Source organism: Cynocephalus volans, chromosome 2 (genome assembly GCF_027409185.1).
Source record: "Cynocephalus volans isolate mCynVol1 chromosome 2, mCynVol1.pri, whole genome shotgun sequence".
NCBI lineage: Eukaryota > Metazoa > Chordata > Mammalia > Dermoptera > Cynocephalidae > Cynocephalus > Cynocephalus volans.
In genome coordinates this window covers 57,252,364-57,271,152 of record NC_084461.1, presented here as the reverse complement: position 1 = coordinate 57,271,152, position 18,789 = coordinate 57,252,364, and the positions used below count along the sequence as shown (strand labels likewise).

General features: G+C 36.8%; 1 protein-coding gene across 4 annotated transcripts in view; it reads right to left on the bottom strand.

Annotated features, from left to right (window-relative positions):
- LOC134369410 (microtubule-associated serine/threonine-protein kinase 4-like) overlaps window positions 1-18,789 on the bottom strand; it is a 198,916-nt gene that overhangs the window by 95,749 nt on the left and 84,378 nt on the right. For 3 of the 4 annotated variants that reach the window (XM_063085876.1, XM_063085877.1, XM_063085878.1), the window contains one exon: window positions 8,512-8,600. In XM_063085876.1, the coding sequence (XP_062941946.1) occupies window positions 8,512-8,600 (89 nt within the window). Of the gene's footprint in view, window positions 1-7,886; window positions 7,987-8,511; window positions 8,601-18,789 lie in introns of those variants that run through there. The other variant, XM_063085879.1, reaches the window with a different exon arrangement.

The following is an 18,789-nucleotide window of genomic DNA, read 5'->3' as shown; positions in this document are numbered from 1 at the left end:
AAACAAAAACCCAGAAATTTGGCATCATTTTAAAGAAAGGGTGATTATATGGAACACCAGGAAACTTAATTCTTATTAAGGCTAACAATCAATTTGCTATGACTCCATGGGCACAAAATCTTGCTTTGTCCTATTTCCCACATATAAAGAAGCAAAGGAACTGTTTGTCTTGTACTATCATGTCTATATGCAGCCAAAGGAGATCACTGCCGTGCTGAATGAATATTTTTATGAAAGACCTTCAAAGCAGGTTCAGTTTGGTAAATAATATTTCAAGCATGAAAAAGTTGCTGAAGTCTTCCAAATGAAAGTCACACATACACACACACAAAAGGCACCATCACACTCAGGGCTATGTCCCTAGTCTCACCTTATCTAAGGAGAAATCTTTCACTGGCACCTATAGATCATTCATCTCTAGTGAGTAAGCTGCTCTCACTAGCAAACTAACAGCCTCCCCTTTGTGTGCTGCATGAAAACCTGATGGTACCACAAGCATCTAAGCAGAAAGGTATGTGTATAATCTCCCCTAGGAGTCTGGGGAGTTGAGAGAAAATGTTTGAATGCCTGCTTTGCTTGCCATCTTCCCTCCTTTGTAGGCTAGCCTATAAAGTTTAGAAAGGATTCAGAAAAATTCTTTCGGTCAAAAATTTGCTCACTGCTTGGGAATACCATCACCATATACTGACAGATTAAGAGTATGAGAAGGTAAAGAGACACTGCACTTACACTAAACTTGTCAAGCATAAAGAGATAAAGAGGGAGAGATAAAGAGGAAGAGGAAGAGCAGGAGATTCTTAGAGCAAGAACAGTCCTGTTAAAAAAATGAAACTCTACAACAACTACATACAACAACAAAAATGAAAGAAATCTGAAAGAAAAGGCTAACAGACTGGACCACAAAAAAAAAAAAATCAAAATTAAGAAAAAGAATAACTTCTATTAGTCAGAAAACACCATTAAAAAATTCAAATGGCAAACTGGAAAAGAGTATTGGGGAGATTACACAGATTAATATCGATATCTCATCTTTAAACAAAAGAGAAAGATCATGGATGAAAACACAGATAAATAATAAAAGAGATACAAGTGGTTAATGAGTATGAAAAGTTTTTAAGTCCCACAGTAGCCAAATATGCACATTACAAATATTGAGATATTATGCTTGACTTACACTAGTGGAATCTTAAAAAACTGTAATATTCAGTGTTGGCAAGGGGGGCATAAAATAAAAAGCTTCAGTATAGGCATTTCAGTTGCATGTACAGATGGACAGACATACACACACAATACATACAGGAAAAAATACAATAAACTATTAAGAAGAGTTAACTCTGGGTAGTGGGTTTATAGGTGATTTATATTTTCCACGTAATTTCTCAAATTTCCTACAAATTATCAGCTTTACTGTTACAATCAGAAAACCACATTTTATTTTTTAACCAAAACAGCTTTGAAGATTAGAGTCATGGGAACAGAGCCTACAAAATTTCTTGTGAAATTTTATCATATCCTTAAAATGACACATAGTCATACGCACATTGGTAAACAGAGTAAGTACTTGGTTGAAATTGAGGACCAGAATTTCAGGTTTTACTAAAAATCCCTTATTGCTCAACTACATGTCTTCCAAGTTTACAGTTTACATTCTCAGTCCAGTGGATTATTAGGTTTCTTGCCAACATCAAGGATGGCACTGAGTTACAATAGTGATGCTCTCAGGACAATCTCTGGCACACTGGAATATTGGCTTATCTTGTTCTATCCCAGACTACCTTCTTTGAATTCACTAGTCCATGTTGTTATTTTTTCCTGTCTCTACCTCATTGCTCAACTATTAACTTTCAATTCTTTGCATTACAATGCCAGTCTGAAAAACCATTGCCTTTACTGCCATCCAATTTAGTGTAACATTTGATGAATGAGTTGCATGACTGAAGTGAATAGAAGTGATACAGCCCAAATGCAAGGTGAGCAAGTTGTAAAGTGGTGACACCAATTTTCATGTGCGGCTCATAAAGAGACTGAACAAGTCCAGAAGAGGAAGGTCCTCAGAATTTTTTGAAATAATGAAAATTTCAGGGCCGGCCCATTGCTCACTTGGGAGAGTGTGGTGCTGACACCACCAAGTCAAGATTTAAGATCTCCTTACCGGTCATCTTTTAAAAAAAAAAAAAAAAAAAAAATGGAAAATTTCATTTCAGAAACTGTATGTGACATCTTCTCATCATGTACATTTCACGCACAAGTTTCTCCTTGGAAATCACTTTAATGTGTAAACTGGGTTGTGCTTTTTAAGCCAAAGCCCCAGGGGTGAGGGTGTGGTGGGGAGGGAGAAAGATAATGAAGGGATGTGCATCGAAATGTTTGTAGTGGTTCATTTGGGATTTGGGATGTTTTGCTTTGTTGCCAGTGCACCTTCCTAATGCTTTTCTGGGTTTTCCAAGTGTCCACTTGGAGTTGTATTGTTTTCATACAATCTCTCCAGTTCTCTGATTATTTTCACCTCTCTGGGCCCCCTTTAGCTCAGTTATATCTTTGAAGAGGGGCTCGGTGAACAGAGCTACATCAGATACACTGGTGACTAATCCTTAAGAAATAAAGTCCCTTTATAAGCAAAATTTATGTATATATACATAGACCTAGAGGCTTAGGGATATTTCCTGTCTTCCATAATTCCTAGAGTTGCCCAGTAGGAACGTAAGGCTCCTTCCCATCTTTCTTTCCAGAAACCCTGTTATAAATGAATCAAAGTAGTCATCTGCAAATTCCCGGTAAAACAACTTGTGAAGACACAAAAGGATATATGTTTTGGCCAATAGGGCTACATTTACTACCTTAGGGCTTTAAAAGCTTGGGATCACTGGGTCTCAGTTACTTATCTTTGTCTAGTCTGTGGCTCATCCTCTGTAAGTATCATTCTTAGAGCTCATACTTTTAACCATAAACAGATCAAAATCCAACATGGAAATGGTATTATGGTAAGCAGAATTCTAAAGATGGTTTCCTCATTATTCAATCAAATACTAATCTAGGTACTATTAAGAAGGGATTTTGCAGACATAATTGAAATCCCAAGTCAATTGACCTTAAAATACAGAGATTATTTGAGTAGACCTCACTCAGTCAAATGAGCCCTTTAAAAGAAAGTTTTTGCTGGATGATGGCAAGAAGAGAAGTCAGAGAAGTGAAGCATGAAAATGACTGACTATGCCATTGCTGGCTTGGTGATGGATGGAGGACAGCCTCTAGAAGCTCAAAGCAGCCCCCGGCTGACAGCTGAGATGAAAATGGGGACCTCAGTCCTACAAAAGCAAGGACCTGAATCTGTCCATAACCTAAAAGTTCTTGGAGGTGGGTCTTCTTTCCCAGCCTCCAGATAAGAGCCCACCCCCAACCAACACCTTGGTTTTGGCCTTATGATACCCTGAGCAGAGAACGTAGGCAAGCCTGCCTAGACTTGTGCCCTACAGAATACTGGGTTAAAAAAATGCATGTTGTTTTAAGCCACTAAATTTTTGGTAATCTGTTACACAGCAACAGAAAACTACTACAGAAATTATGTTGTTTACCTTCTGGTTTTATTGTAAAGCCTTATTTTTATTATAAAAGCACTATATGCTTATTTCCCTACCTTCCAATTTCCCAAAGATAAACACTGTTAGCAGTTCCTCCTTTGTCTTTCTACAAATTCCCTGTGAATACGCATGAATACATAAGTTTGTATGCATGAATGTATACACTCTAAAGCACACACACACAAAATTACAACATGCGCTTTTTTCACTTAACAATCTATCTGGGGCATCTTTCCAATACCAGCACATTAAAACCCACCTCATTCTTTATAACCACCATGCAGTGCTGAGCTATACACTCGAATCATTATTTGCTTAACCAGTCCCTTACTGAAGGACAAGTTAAATAAAAAATTGGTAATGACTTCCCTTTCCATTTGCTGGTTACAAGCGATGCTACACTTATGATTTTCTGTTATTCTGTGAAAATATCAGTAAGATAACTTCCTTTATAAGGATTTGCTGGGCCAAAGGGTAAATGCATTTGAAATTTTAACCAATACTGCAAAGTGCTAATCAAAATAAATGGTTATACTAATTCACATCGACACTTATCATACAAGAAGGACGGCTTCCCCACATCTTTGCTATCATTGGATTTTGTCAATTAAAAAAAAATTTAACACTATTAGGTGAATGATAATATCTCATTATCCTTGTTAACATTTCTCTTATGATTTCAATAAAACATCATTTCCTATATTTTTATTGGCTATTTTTTTCTATGAGATGCTATTTGCATCTTTTGCCCATTTTCTATTGGTGTATTCACCATTTCATTTCAATTTACACAAGTTTTTTATATATTAAGGCAATCAGATGGGCAGGCAATCAGTTATGGGCACAAACATATTTTCACACTATTTTCTTTTGATTTTTTTTATTATATAAAAATTGTCATTTTAGGAAAGATATACTAGTCCTTTCCTTTGGGGCTTCTGGATTATATTTTATGCTTCAAATCTTCCTGTAACTAGGTGCGTGTGATTTCCGAATTGTCTTTTTAAAAATGGGACTGTTCTGTTCACTGTTCTTTTAGGAATTCCTGGCTTCCCACAAACACTACTTGGTTTTTGAAGATGTGCTCCAGAACATTCTGCCAGTATCTCCTTTACCTTGGCGCACCACTGGCTCACCTGCACAAATAAGGTACTGTCCCTGTCTCTACTGATTCATATGATGGGTACAAATTCATGTGTCAGTGATGAGTGGCCTGGCTCACAGAATCCCTACCTAAGAAAAACAGAAGTGTAGCTTCATCTTATAGGCTAGTGAGTGCTGAGAGATGGCAGTTTTTCCTTTCCTTGTTTTCCATGGAGACATCTAGGAATCCTCACCTGGCATGCTGTGTATCGAACCCAGGATGGAAAGTGTCGCAAGAGAGGCAGAGGTAAAAGGCAGGGTGTGTGAAGTGGCACTGCACATCATCAACAAGGGGGACTGACGCTTAATTTAGCTTACATTTTCTTCTTCATCTTTTCATAAAGAAATAGGAATCTACCAGACTGTGATAAATGCCACTTTTCACAAAAAGTCTGACAGACATCTACTGCCTCTGAGTGAATAACAACCTGTTGGCTCCATAACATAAAGAAAAATGCTCTCAGAACTAGAACAACAGGCTTCTCTCTGCCCACTCCTCTGAATAAATTCTAAAATTAATGCTGAAGAGAAAAGAATTCAAACTAAGTCTATATAGAGAAAAGAAAAATAATTAAAAGGATCATTAAAGTCTTAACCACATTTTCTCCCTTCTTAATATTAGCACTGAAGAAAATCACAGCAATAAAAGACTAATCAGCAGGCACATAAAGGATAGTGAAATTATTACAAAACACTACAAAGATGAGTAGGATTAAAATTTTTAAATCACTATTGAATTATATGTAAGCAACAGAATTCATCATTCACTTAGCACCTACTATATACTGCCAGGCACCGTGCTGGGTGCTGGAGGAACGGAAAGACTGAAGGAAAAAAAAAAAAAAAAAAAGATAATTCCAGCCTCCAAGTAAGGTATTTGGCCTTGCTTGACCCTCTGCAGGCTTTTACCACTATGACAATGAGGCAATATAAATCTCAAAAGCATATAAGTATATAAGTAGTTCTGTACTCATCACACAGCTTTGGAAATAGAATATCACCAACTGCTTACCCTGTCCCCAATCGTGACCCCTTCACATCCTCTCAGATGTAACTACTGTCATGAAATTGGTCTTTTAAATTACCATGTTTTCCTTTAGACTCTTACTACAAACATATATATAATATATTCTATAATTAATATGGAGATATAATTATTACATTATACAGTCATGTGCCACATAACAATGTTTCAGTCAACGGTGGACCACATACACGATGGTGGCTATACCATACAGCCTAGGTGTACAGTAGGCTATACCATCTAGGTTTGTGTAAGTGTACTCTGTGATGGTCACACAACAATGAAATCTCCTAAATGATATATTTCTCAGAACATATTCCTGTTGTTAAGCAACATGTGACTGTACAATATAAAAAAACATATTTAATATACATATATAATATACATATCTCTAAACAAAATATTGTATGTAATATCATGTTAACTTTATACGAATAGTTTAAGTAATATGCTTTTGTGACTTGCTTTTGCAGCTCAGCACTAGATCTTGAGTTTCATCCACGTAGATATGTACAGGGCTAGTTCATTTGTTTTCTATATGCACAATATTCTGTGTATGACTATGCCACAATTCATTTATCCACTTTCCAACTGACATTTAGGTTGTTTCAAGTGTTTATCGATTACAAACGATGCTGCTATGCACAGTCTATAATATGTCTTCAAGTGTGCAAGAGCTTTTCTAAAGTTTACCTGGGAGAGATACTTCTGGATGTTAGTGATCATTTTATAGTATCATAATTTTATCAATTTATCTTCTACCCTTCTACTTTATCACCTTTTATTTATTATTATGGGGAAAATAACATTTCATTCCAAAGGAGCAATACCTTTTTCTCCCTTCTTCTCCCCAAACATATAACGGACAACTCTCACTCTCAATTTGAGAGCTCCCTCGAACTCAAGGACTGCCTTCTGGGGGAGAGTGACAGTCTGACATTTAAATATGAAATCGAGGTCACTGAGAGCCCATCAGTGTCAAACTAGAATTGTCACAAGAGTACAATGAAGTAGGGTTAATCGCTCATGCTTTCAACCTATCATCCTTCACAATCCTGAAGACAACCTTTCTAAAACACAAATCCTTCTAAAAATCCTGAAAAAGCACTCAAAGTCAAAACTCCTTCCACTCTCTGACCTTCATCTGCCTTTCCATTTTTATGTTCTCTTATACAATCTAGCACATACATCCCACACTCTAGCCATACACTGGTGTGATATTATGATATACATATTTTGGTTTTCATCTATGGTTCTTGGCTGTTCTAAACTTCTTCAGCCTTGCTGTCTTAGAGTTAGTCATAAAGAAATTCTCTGACCTATCTTATCTGATTGAAGGTCATAAGACCCTCATTTCAGAAGGGGTCCTGTCCCATACCCAGGAAGAAGGAATGCTGCACAGTGTGGCCAAGAAGAATCTGGACAGACAGGGCTTACTGGGTTTCTCCACCCACTCTGCTAGTGTTACATCATAACCCTTTTTGTCCAATCACATTTCTACATGGTTGTCCATGCTTCAGTCATGATTATGTAATGAAGTTTCCATAAAAAACCAAAAGCACAGGGTTTGGAGAGCTTCTGGATAGCTAAACACATGGAGGGTCCTGGAGGGTGGCACACCCAGGGAAGGCATGGAAGCTCCGCACCCCTTCCTCCCCAATACCTCGCCCTATGCATCTCTTCATTTGCATCCTTTGTAATATCCTTCATAATAAATCAGTAAAGTTGTTTCCCTGAGTTCTGTGAGCCAATCCAGCAAGTGACCTGAACCTAACGAGGGGGTCATGGGAGTCCCAATTTATAGCTGGTTGGCCTGGAGTGGGAGCAACCTTAGGGACTAAGACCTTAACTTACACTTAATCAATCACTTTACACAAGTGATTAACTTGTGGGGTATGACACTGTCTTCAGATAGATAGTGTTAGAATTGAATTAGAGGACATCCATTTTGGAGAATTCCAAAATTGCTTGGTGTGTAGGGAAAAAACCCTACACATTTAGTCACAGAAGTCAGATGTTCTGTTGACTGTGATTGTTGCTGAGTAAGAGTGGAGGAAAAACACACACTTCGGTGTTTGTTTTTTCCCACACAACTGGGAATTCCCTTTCTCTCATCCCATCTCTACCTGCCAAAGTCTTACCCATCTTTCAACACATCCTGGGCAACTGACTCCTTCAAACTCTCCCAGACTTTCCTGATTGGAATCAATCTTTCTCTTCTTTGCAACACCTTGGATAGAACTTTGAAAAAAAATGGCATACAAAAACAGTCTTCACTGCATAGTTTTTGTAATATGGCTCTACCTTCCTATAATTCTATAAAGCACTTGGGGCCAAGGGCCTCATCTCTTGAATTTTCATCATCCCTTCAATGGCTATCACAATATGAGAATAGACAAGTTCAATTTCAGGGAGAAACGTGCTGAGTAGTACTTAAAACTAATCCTCTTCATGAGAGCTATCATGTCTGCATTTCGCAAAGATACTCCTAACATGGAAACATGACTTGCATCATCCAAAAATTTAGAAATGGAGAAAGAAATCATTGAAAAAGGACCCCATGGAAAAAGAAATTCTATATTTCAGAGTCCAAGCACTCAGACAGAGAATAAGGTTTGGGTTAACCTATCAGAAAGAACTTGGTGATAAAACAACAGGAATACCAAGATAAGATGTGAAGACACACCTGAATCTCAAAATACCTAAGTTATTTCAAAAACTAACAAAAAGAAATAAAACAAAACTCACGAAAGCGTAATCGATTACCTGCATGAGCAGAGAGAGGTGAATGCGGTCGAGGCAATGCTGGTGACTGTCCATTGCCTATCAAACTTTTCCGGTTGCTTGTTCGGCAACTATCAAAGGGAAAGGGAAAACAGTTTTTAAAAGAGAATATAGTATCAACAATGTTCAAGCACATCCAGAAGTAAGCATAGGCTAGGTTGAACAACCTATCTGCTCACATTATTGTTAAAATTATTGCAAATTATTATGCATTCACTAATATTTGAGGGTGGCTGCCTAAAATACAATGTATTCATATAGCATAACATCATCAATATTCCTCACCATCAGTGGCGCTATAAGCAAATGCCTTCTTTCAGCTCTTGACTGCAAATATGTGACATGCCATACACACAAGTGATAAATTAAGGATTCAAATCAGCAAACCATAGGTAGCATCTTTGTTGACACAAAATTTCTAATACAAAATTACATGCAATGAAGCGCAATGACATTAATCTTACAATAATACACTAATTAAAAATCTAATTATTTAGACAAATTTCATATCTGTGCCTTTTGTCAATAGAAGAGCTGATGCCTAAGATAAATGTTTTTCACGACTCATTCATTTTTCATCTTGTGTACTGCACTCAAATTCTTTATTAAGGTAAACATTTTGGAATCATAAAGCTGATTCCAGTGTATTAAAATAATAGTGATGGTCCTTTTTCACAAGCATGCTAGTTATTGGTTTTATCCTGAGTACCCAGTGAGTAGAAATAAATTAGTACATATAGGCACAAGGCAACTACTTTTTCCTGTTTCTGCTGGTAGGAGGTTATAAAATGCTAACCTGATTATAAAGTTAACTTTCACAAGCCTCAAGGAATAAGGCAGATTCAAAACATGTTGATGGTGAAACGGATAAATATATTATCTTCATTTGCTTTTCTTAATATAGATTGACATTTCATTCTCTATTATCAGTAAGGGTTATAAAACCCAGCAACTTACTTCATTTAATTCACCTAGAACAAGGTTCAGGGCACTGTGGCTCTATCTCCCACACTTGTGCCACCTGCCACCACCATTATGAGTTTACCGCAATTCCTTAATTCAGAACAGACCTCTGAAACAGGAATTTTCAGAAGAGAATTCTGAAACAGGAGTTTTCACCTGACTTCTAAAGTGGGTATAGTAACTTGACATATTTTAGAGTTCCTATAAAATATTTGAAAGGAGGGCTGGCCAGTCAGCTCAGTTGATTATAGCATAGTACTGTAACACCAAAGTCAAAGGATCCCCATATAGGCCAGTTGCCAAAAAAAAAAAGAAAAAAAAATACACACACACACACACGCATACATTATATATATTTGAAAGTAACATTTCTAAATATTCAAATAGTACATTTCAAAACCAAACCCAATTTCTTTCAGCAATATTGACTAGGGAACCAATCCTCTCTCATATGTTTGCTGCTTAATATAATTTGTCAACTTTCCCATATTTATAATTTCTTAAGATCAGGCTGAATCATTTTATTTTCCTTATGGCAGCAATCAACATTCACTAGCATTATCTGTGAGTTTAATTAAGATCATGTTTACTCATCCTTAAAGAAGTTGTTGAATAGGAACAGACCCTTGACAATTACGAAGGTGGATTGTGATATTATCAACTCAGCTATTAAGAACTGTATTTGACCCATTAAATTAATAATCATTAAATCAGATAGTCTGATTTTTTGTAAATGATACCATATAATACGGTTGGTCTTAATTCAAATTAATGTCTCCTTTCATTTCAATACAGGAATATTAAATATATTAACTTGCTGATGTTAATAAAAGAAATTATAAATGACAGATTTATATCCTGCAAATCTCAGCAAATGTATTTGAGCAAATTAACTGAAATTCAGGTTAATGATTACAGAAATGGCTATTTGTATTTTTTTACATTTCACATTTGACATTTTCACATTGATCTACATGACATATTTTCTCAACATATTTAATTATTGTTTACATATATAAATAAAATAATTAAGAAATGTTTATCAACACAAATAGTAACATAATGAATATCTTAGCTAGAAATGTCAGTGAGATATGCTGACTCAGAACTAAAATTTAGAAAATGCTGTTTCTTAGAGGAAATCTTAAAAAACTGAAATTTCCTAAGAAACACATAGAACTAGTATACTGCCAAAACAAGCAAAATAAAGTCAATTTAGATTTAAAACTAATAAAAAAACAAATGAAAAGCCTTGTAATTGTATCAGTTATTTAAAGTCTATCAAAAAAGGTTAGAAAAGTGATTTCAAAAATGTGATTTAGGGCCGCCCCGTGGCGCACTCGGGAGAGTGCAGTGCTTGGGGACGCGGGGGCACTTCCGCCACGGGCGGGTTCGGATCCTCTATAGGAATGGCGGGTGCGCTCACTGGCTGAGCACGGTGCGGACGACTCCAAGCCAAGGGTTGTGATCCCCTTGCCGGTCACAAAAAGACAAAAAAAAAAATGTGATTTAAAAAAATCTCAAAAAGAATTGTCTAAGTAAAACTCCAAAATGGAATACACTTCTTAGGTCAATATAAAAACAGGTTTACATTACAGTCATCCTGTGTTTGCCTATTTCTCTATAAAGATTTGTAATTTTTACAAATTTTTAGGTTTTACAAATAGATGATTCATTATGAATGCAATGTAGAGTAAAAGAAAACAGGCTACTTCATCCGTGAATACATGATCAAGTTAAAAGAAGAGAAGTTAAAAACAAATTATCTTAGAACTTGAACAGTTTACCATATTTAAGGTAGTATGTTACACAAAACCTTAAATTATCAGAGGCAGATTTTATTGAAAAATGCACCAAACAATCAAAGCACACTACATAACTGAAAGTGTCTTCTACAACCTCTTTACTGATCTTCAACATGAAGCTAGAGATGGTATTAAAATTGTAACAGACTTGGAACTTTCTCGAATCTTCTCAACAATCAAACAAGAAGGTTTTAAATATGAAATACCTCCAATATGGCAAAGTCAGAGTTTATAAAATACGGGCCAAAGACAGATTTCCATGGGTATAAAAAGTAAATGTCTATTCTTATGAAGTAGAGTCTTAGCCTCACAAAAGATTTTGCTGCAAACATTCTTAAGGGTAAAGGGGCATTTAATACTGCATCTAATCCTGAAATACCTAGATTATAATAAACATTAACACTTTTAGAATCCTGGGACCCTACTGAGATATTCTGTTGATAACTTTTCCAAGGTTGGGGAGGGAACAGTCATTCAACTGCAATACTATCTGCTTCTGGTATTTCTAACAGTCACCTGATCTTATTGCTCTAGATACTTGATTCCCAGTAAATAAAGTCTGCCCATAACCTCACGGTAAGGAAACTCCAGGTGGGCAGGACCATGAGTATTTGCCACCTAGATTGCCACAGCACCTGGCACTGCCCACGCTAATAATGAGGTTGGTACAAAACACAAAGCTGACCTCTGTCAACATTATTTATTCATCTAGGTATCGCACACTTTCTGCCTATGAAAGGAGAAGTTTATGGCATCCAAGTATGAGGCTGGCTCCCCAGGTATTCATGACCACACCTACTCATTTAATCCATTAAGTCATAAAATAGGGGAACATCTCCACTTGGGCAAAATAAAGTTCCTTCCCTTTCATCAGCATGACTAAGTTGATTCCACCCTGGTTTGTTCAAGCAGAGTCACCCAATGGAAAAACAGGTGATGTCCTATCAGGTAAAACAGTAACACCACTTCTCCTGTAGCAGAAATCTCTTAACTCATTTATAATTCATCCTCACTTAAGTATTTGAGTTTGTAAAGAGTTATCTCCAGTTTACAGTCTTAGGGACACAGGCATATGACTGCAAAAAAGTGAAACTGATGAACAGTTATGAACTCAAGTTTCAGCTAGTCCAACCCCAAATGTATTCTTTTGACTTCACTCTTCAAGAAGAAATAGAAGCCATTCACCCTGCCCCTGCTCTGATCTGAAAACCAAACACAGGAATACCCACTTCCCACAAAGCACCTCCTCCTCTCAGTTCTCCAGTTGAAGCAACACATGAAAAAACTTACTTTTCCTGTGGATAACATGTTCAATTTGTTCTCTGAATTTAGATGGTGACTACTATTGTTCTATTAACACAATGGCACATCAGAGTCTTTTCTTGCAAAGTCAGAATTTAGCCAAGCAGCTTGAGACAAAGGCAGAGATGAACAATGGATGATGACAGGGCTGGGGATCACATGTAAGCATTTTTTTACCTCGTTCATCTGGATCCTCCCTGGAAAGATCCACCCAGGGACAACTCAGAGGCACAGAAAGACAGCCCTCACTCACACAGGGTGCCCAAGACACAGGCTGCTGACTGTGGACCTGGGCTCTGAGGAGCATGGAAGGTACAAAGACGATGACACTAATTTTGAGTGAGTTAGGACTGGCTGAGGGCTAGAGGCACACAGGCCAGGACGGAACACTCTGAGAGTAGGAACGTCACAGTTGGACGGGCACTTGGGTGGAGATGCTTTCTAAAGACACGAGGCCACCACAAGAAGTGTTTTATTTGTCTGCATGGTTTTTGCTCAGGCAAGTGAAATGAGGATTGAAAAAGAAACAGCCCTGCTCCCTGAGTTCACAGTCACCATGACCAACGTAGTTCCTCAAGGAGCTTCTCAACCTCTTAGTTACTACCAACAGCGCCTCCCATTATGCTAGGAAGATAAAGAGACGGATCACACATTTCTTCACCTAAGTCAGGCCTGACTCGGTGTGAGGGACAAAGAGGAATATGGCTATTGAGCAGAAGGAGGCTGCGGAGGGGGGTGGTGTATGCATTTTAAGTCCAAAGCACCCACATCCCCTTTCCACTTAAGTTGTCCTTCTGTTCAGGGCTCCTTAAGATAGGCTTGGTGGGACCTTTAAACATTTCACATCTGGATCTGTCACGTGTCTTCTGGCAGAAGAATCTGTTAAACATCCCTTACACCAGGCCTGTAAATGCTATGAAGCCCAACAGGCTCTGGCCTTTTACGATTGTTCTGAGGAGTTGAAATCCAGCTTAATTTTAAATTACATTCACTTTGAGACATGAATTCCAGTCATATCTGATCATGGCAAGACAACTGAGGATGGGAAACCCCAACAGGCAGTAATTTTTACATTCACAGCTGGCTTGAAAAGTTGACACGCAGTACCACAGATGACTAACCACCACGGAGGGCCAGTAACAAAAGAGTGAACTGAATAAGAAGAGTCCCAGTTATTCTGGAAAGCCAGGCTACAATTTATTACTTTGTCTTGATGAAAAATCTGATAAATTTGCACAGGAGACCAATTAAAGGCTAAAGCTTTACCGTCCACGAACATCTGCTATTTCATAATACCTTAATAGAATCTGAATATTTAAATATGCCTTAAACAAAGAGGAAGGCTGAAGTGGAGGAAACTGGGCATGATCAGGAGGCAGAAATTGTCTAGCTTATGTGATATTGCTGAATAAATGTTATCCACCAGCTAGAGTTCTGTTTTCATATCTTTACAATGAATGGGTTGGACCAGATGAGAGAAATAGTCATAAACTTATTTTTTCAGTCTGAGAAATTTAAAAAGGATATAAAAATAATCCCACAATTCCTACCACACTGGAATAAACACCTGTATCATTTATCATACTTGTTTCCAATCTTTAAAAAATATATATAGACATTAGAGAGAATAAAATGTACCCTCTGACATCTAAACCAGTAACATTTTCCACTTCCTAAAGTGGCAACTGCTAAAAGAATTGTGGTTTGTAGCTTTCCCATTCATTCTTAGTACTGTGGCATAAATGCAGGTATAATTAACAATATCTGTGTGTGCTTTTCATTTTCACTAGTGGTATCACATATCAGGAAAAACTGATAAAGACTTAGAATTGTGTAAAAAGAAGTTATCATGTTTCCTTTCAGTGGCTTGCTGAGCTTTGTATAGTGGACCTCCCTGACAATTGTCTGATTCTATGAAGGCATACACATTTCATTGTCTTTCTATCGAGTAGACTATTTTAAAACTCTGTAGAGGTTGGAGTTAAGTTGCAGGAAATTGGAAGTAACGCAAATGATTCTTGTTCATAATAATGCAATAAATTTTGTCTGGTACAGATAAAATTAATATCCACCATATAGAAAGATGAACTCAAATATTTAATATCATCGTCCTACAAGATATTAACCAGTTTCATATCTATGACCAAATTGATTTCAGAACTCCTGATTGCATATATATATTTCCATATATATATACTGTTTTTTAAAAATCTTCTTTGAACCTGTTTTAATAGTACTGCTGCCCTCATTAATAAGTTAAATTAAATCTTTGATATATGTTCATTTTATATTTGTATGACAGTAATGTTTTTGACTTTTGGATAAATTATACTTTAGGACACACACATCATAGGTATTCTGTAATATACTTTTTTTTGGTCACTCAGCATTATATTTTTGAGATTTAACCATGGCAACATAAATATGGGTCTAATTCATTCCTTTTTTAGTTATTTATTTGAAGAAAATTTTAGAAAACTTAAATGCACTAAAATTACATGTCATGGACATTTCTTTTTCCTATTTGCAACCTTAAATATCTAAAACTATGCATTTATAAATCTGATTGCAAAAGCCTTGAGAAATGTCTTTAATAACCGGCTATGTTTGGGAGAATAATTATATCATGCAACATAAAGCAAATCTCCCTTAAAAATCTTCTTCAGACACTTGTTCCCCAAATCCTGCTACTGCTGCCTCACCAGGATATCTCTTATCTTTGCCTTCATTCTGTTGTCTTCTCCCAGAAATAACTTTGTCTTTCTCATGTAAATCAATCAATCCTTTCTCTGGACATCTTCAAGTATACATCTCTTCCTCTTCTTCTAAATAGCACAACAAGGCCACACTTAGTAGCTGGCTGGATAAGCATTATTCCTCCTTCGAAGGCAGCAGAGAACAAAGATTTAGTATTTCTGTCTCTGTCACATATGCTTTGCAGGAATCTCCCTATGGCCCATGAAATCAAGGCTCTCTCCAGGTTTTCATTAATTCATTTAACAAATTACTTTTTGAGTGGCTAAGATATGCTAGACACTATTGTAACAAACAAAAATTCCTGCCCCCAAGGGGCTTACATTCTGGAGGAGGAAGTAGATAATAGACACAATAAATTAGTAAAATTTATAGCATGTGAGATGGTGATGAAGGAAAAAATAATGCAGAAAGGACAGAGAGTACAGGTGTGGTATCACAATTTTAAATAGGTGATCAGGAAAGGCCTCACTATAGAGGTGATATTCGATAAGACCAGAAAGTGAGGGGTGAGCATTTAGCAGTAGCAAACGCCCCAAGGCAGAAGTGTTCCAGGAGCAGCAAACAGTCCAGCATGGTAGGAGTGGAATGAGCCACGGGAGGTCACAAGAAGAGGACAAGAGAGAGATGGCAGGAGGCAGATCTATGACATCCTGCAGGCCAACACACAGTTTGGTTTTTAGTTTGAGTGAAAAGGGAATCTGTTAGAAAGTTTTGAACATAATCTGATTTTTGTTTTAAGACAATCATTCTGGCTGCTAGATTGAAATGGCCAAAGGGAGAAGCAGGAAGACCAGTTAGGAAATTAAGTTGATGTGCATCCCAAATGCACTCTCCTCTCCTGTGATTCTGCTTTAAAATATAGTGTTTTATTTTGAAAATTAATTTGTGTAAAAATGGCCTCAAAATTCAATGCAAGCATTAAACCGGTCTATGCTCTTTTGTACAGCCTCCAAAAACTGGAGAAATAGCAAGTGCTGAGAGTGTGATGACCACTAAGCCTGAATGACTCAGGCCTGTGTGTGTCTGCATCAAGGTATGACCCAGCTCATAATTATCTGGGGATGTAATTATTGATATTATTGGCTTAATACTTGAACTTAACTTTTCCATTATCAGAAAAACTTTTTTAAAGGCATTAATTATAATGGGAATAAATAGTTGTTCATACTGTTTTCACCTATGAACAAAAAGTTAGGCTAATTACAATAGCTAGAAGAAGGGATAGGTCTCCAAGCATTCAAAAATTCTGAGGAAAGTCAATTGGAAAAAAAAATATATATATATACACACACACACACACATATATATATATAAAACCTTATACAGTACTTCTTGGAAATAGATCTAAATCCATTAAGATAAGCCTATAGTGAGGTCTGGCCCAATTTTCTGTCTTCACAGAGGAAAAGAAAGATAGCTGACTACACAGACATTAGGAAGGCACTATCATATCTAACAATATGTATGAAGTGTCTATTCCTATGTACAAAGTACTGTGGGAGATAAGAAAATGAAGACATTCTCAAAGTGTTTAAAGTTTAAAAGAAGAAATAAGACTGACTCAGATAACTATACTGTAAGGCAGAATCTGGAAGAGAGGTACAAACAAAAATTTGTTGCTATCTAAAGTGTGAGATAAATCCACAATCAGATTTTAAACATATTTTCATAAATAATAAACACTAGAATTTGAAAGTATACACTGTGAATTGCAAATTATCCATCAGTTTCATAAGACTTCCCTAAGCAATCCCTTTATTTCAATAACCTGCCTGACACAAATATATTTTTTAAAACTTATTACTTCTAAGTTATTCTCTATTTTGTGGCTATGTCAAAGCTGGACATACCAACATAGCAGTTTCCATGTGGCTGTAATGGTGAGCTCTGCTGTCATATCATTAGCATGTGACTGGTGGCTGACATTCATCATGTTGTATCACAGTAATCCTGGCAAACACAGTATCACTCAACGGTCACTCATTCATTCAATAACATGACCTGGGACTGTATATGGAGTTTACAGTCTGCGGGGAGGTTGAGGATAAGTTCTTTTAGGACAAGGATTATAGTTTATATAACACTGAATCCCTATGGATAGCCAGAAAAATAAAGTAAAAATGCTCTGAAAAGAGAACATTAAATATTTTTGATGACTAGCTAAGGTTTCTGCCTTTAAGAAGTTTATAGTCTAACGTGGAGAACAAATAGTCTAATTTATAAGACTAAACCGGTCTAAGATATTATGTTATAGTCTAATACTACTGGATTAATCAAGGCCGCATGTATAACTAAGGAAACACAATGAGCTGACAAGGTCTGTACTGCTGTATGTATGATGTGAAACATCTTTACTGGAAAAACCAACATACACATCATTCTAAATAAAATTACAGTGGGACTGTCAGTCTAATTAAAAGAGAGGGCATAGCATAATGATCAAAGTCAAGTAGGAACTGGGAATGATATGATGGGATTTATAGTAGCAGGGTAAATTCAACTGCTAAAACTATTAGAAATAAAAAGCAATTAAACTAAATTTTACCTGTGAATTTTTTAATGCAACTTATCTGCAACAGAAATCATAAGAGGCACCTGGCCTGTATCCCCACCTCAGGAATCTTGAGTCATCAGGGCAGCCCATCTATTTATAGGAGGGCCCTTAAGGCCTTGGAGAGTCAATGATAAAGATGACTTTTGGATTTAAGATTAGCACAGCAGTTCAAAGATCAAAGGCACATAATAAAGAGTGTTCCTACTTGGGATGAGGGTGAGAAGAGTGTATGGAAGGCCAGTTAATTATCTCTGATCTAAGAGCTGAAGGCCATGTGCTGTAATCTTGAGAAACTGCTAGGAAACTGCTGATGCTGGCCAAAATGTCGTATGGAGGCATTCAAAACTCCTATGGTCTAATCTGTCCTGCAAGGAAAAAGAGCTGCTATCACCTGGCTGGGCCTATCTATGGCTAGGCTATCAAAGTGGAAAAGAGCAAAAGTTTCTGGGAGGTGGGGCTGATGTGGAAGTGGTACAGCCAGTTTTATAACTGGGTGAAAGGTCAGGATCAAATACCTATGAGATGACACCCAAGCCTTTGGTTGTCCATAGGGCAGCTTTAGTCAGGAACCAAAGAGAAATCTATAGGCATATTGGGGAAGTAAGAAAAAATAAACAAAACACAAACTAATGTTTTTCTAACCCCTCACTTTACAAGTGTGTGTATGTGGGGGGGGGATGTGTGTGACATAAACAACATAACTCCCACATTTCATACTCAATGTAAGTATGAGCATATCAAAGTTAAAACTTGATACATCTTTTCCTAAGCAGCAGAAAACCCAGTTAAAAGTCCTACTATAAAAATGACTTTAATCAATTTAATTTAATGGCACTGGATTATTCTCAAATGTCCAGTGATGAGGAAATAAATCTTTAA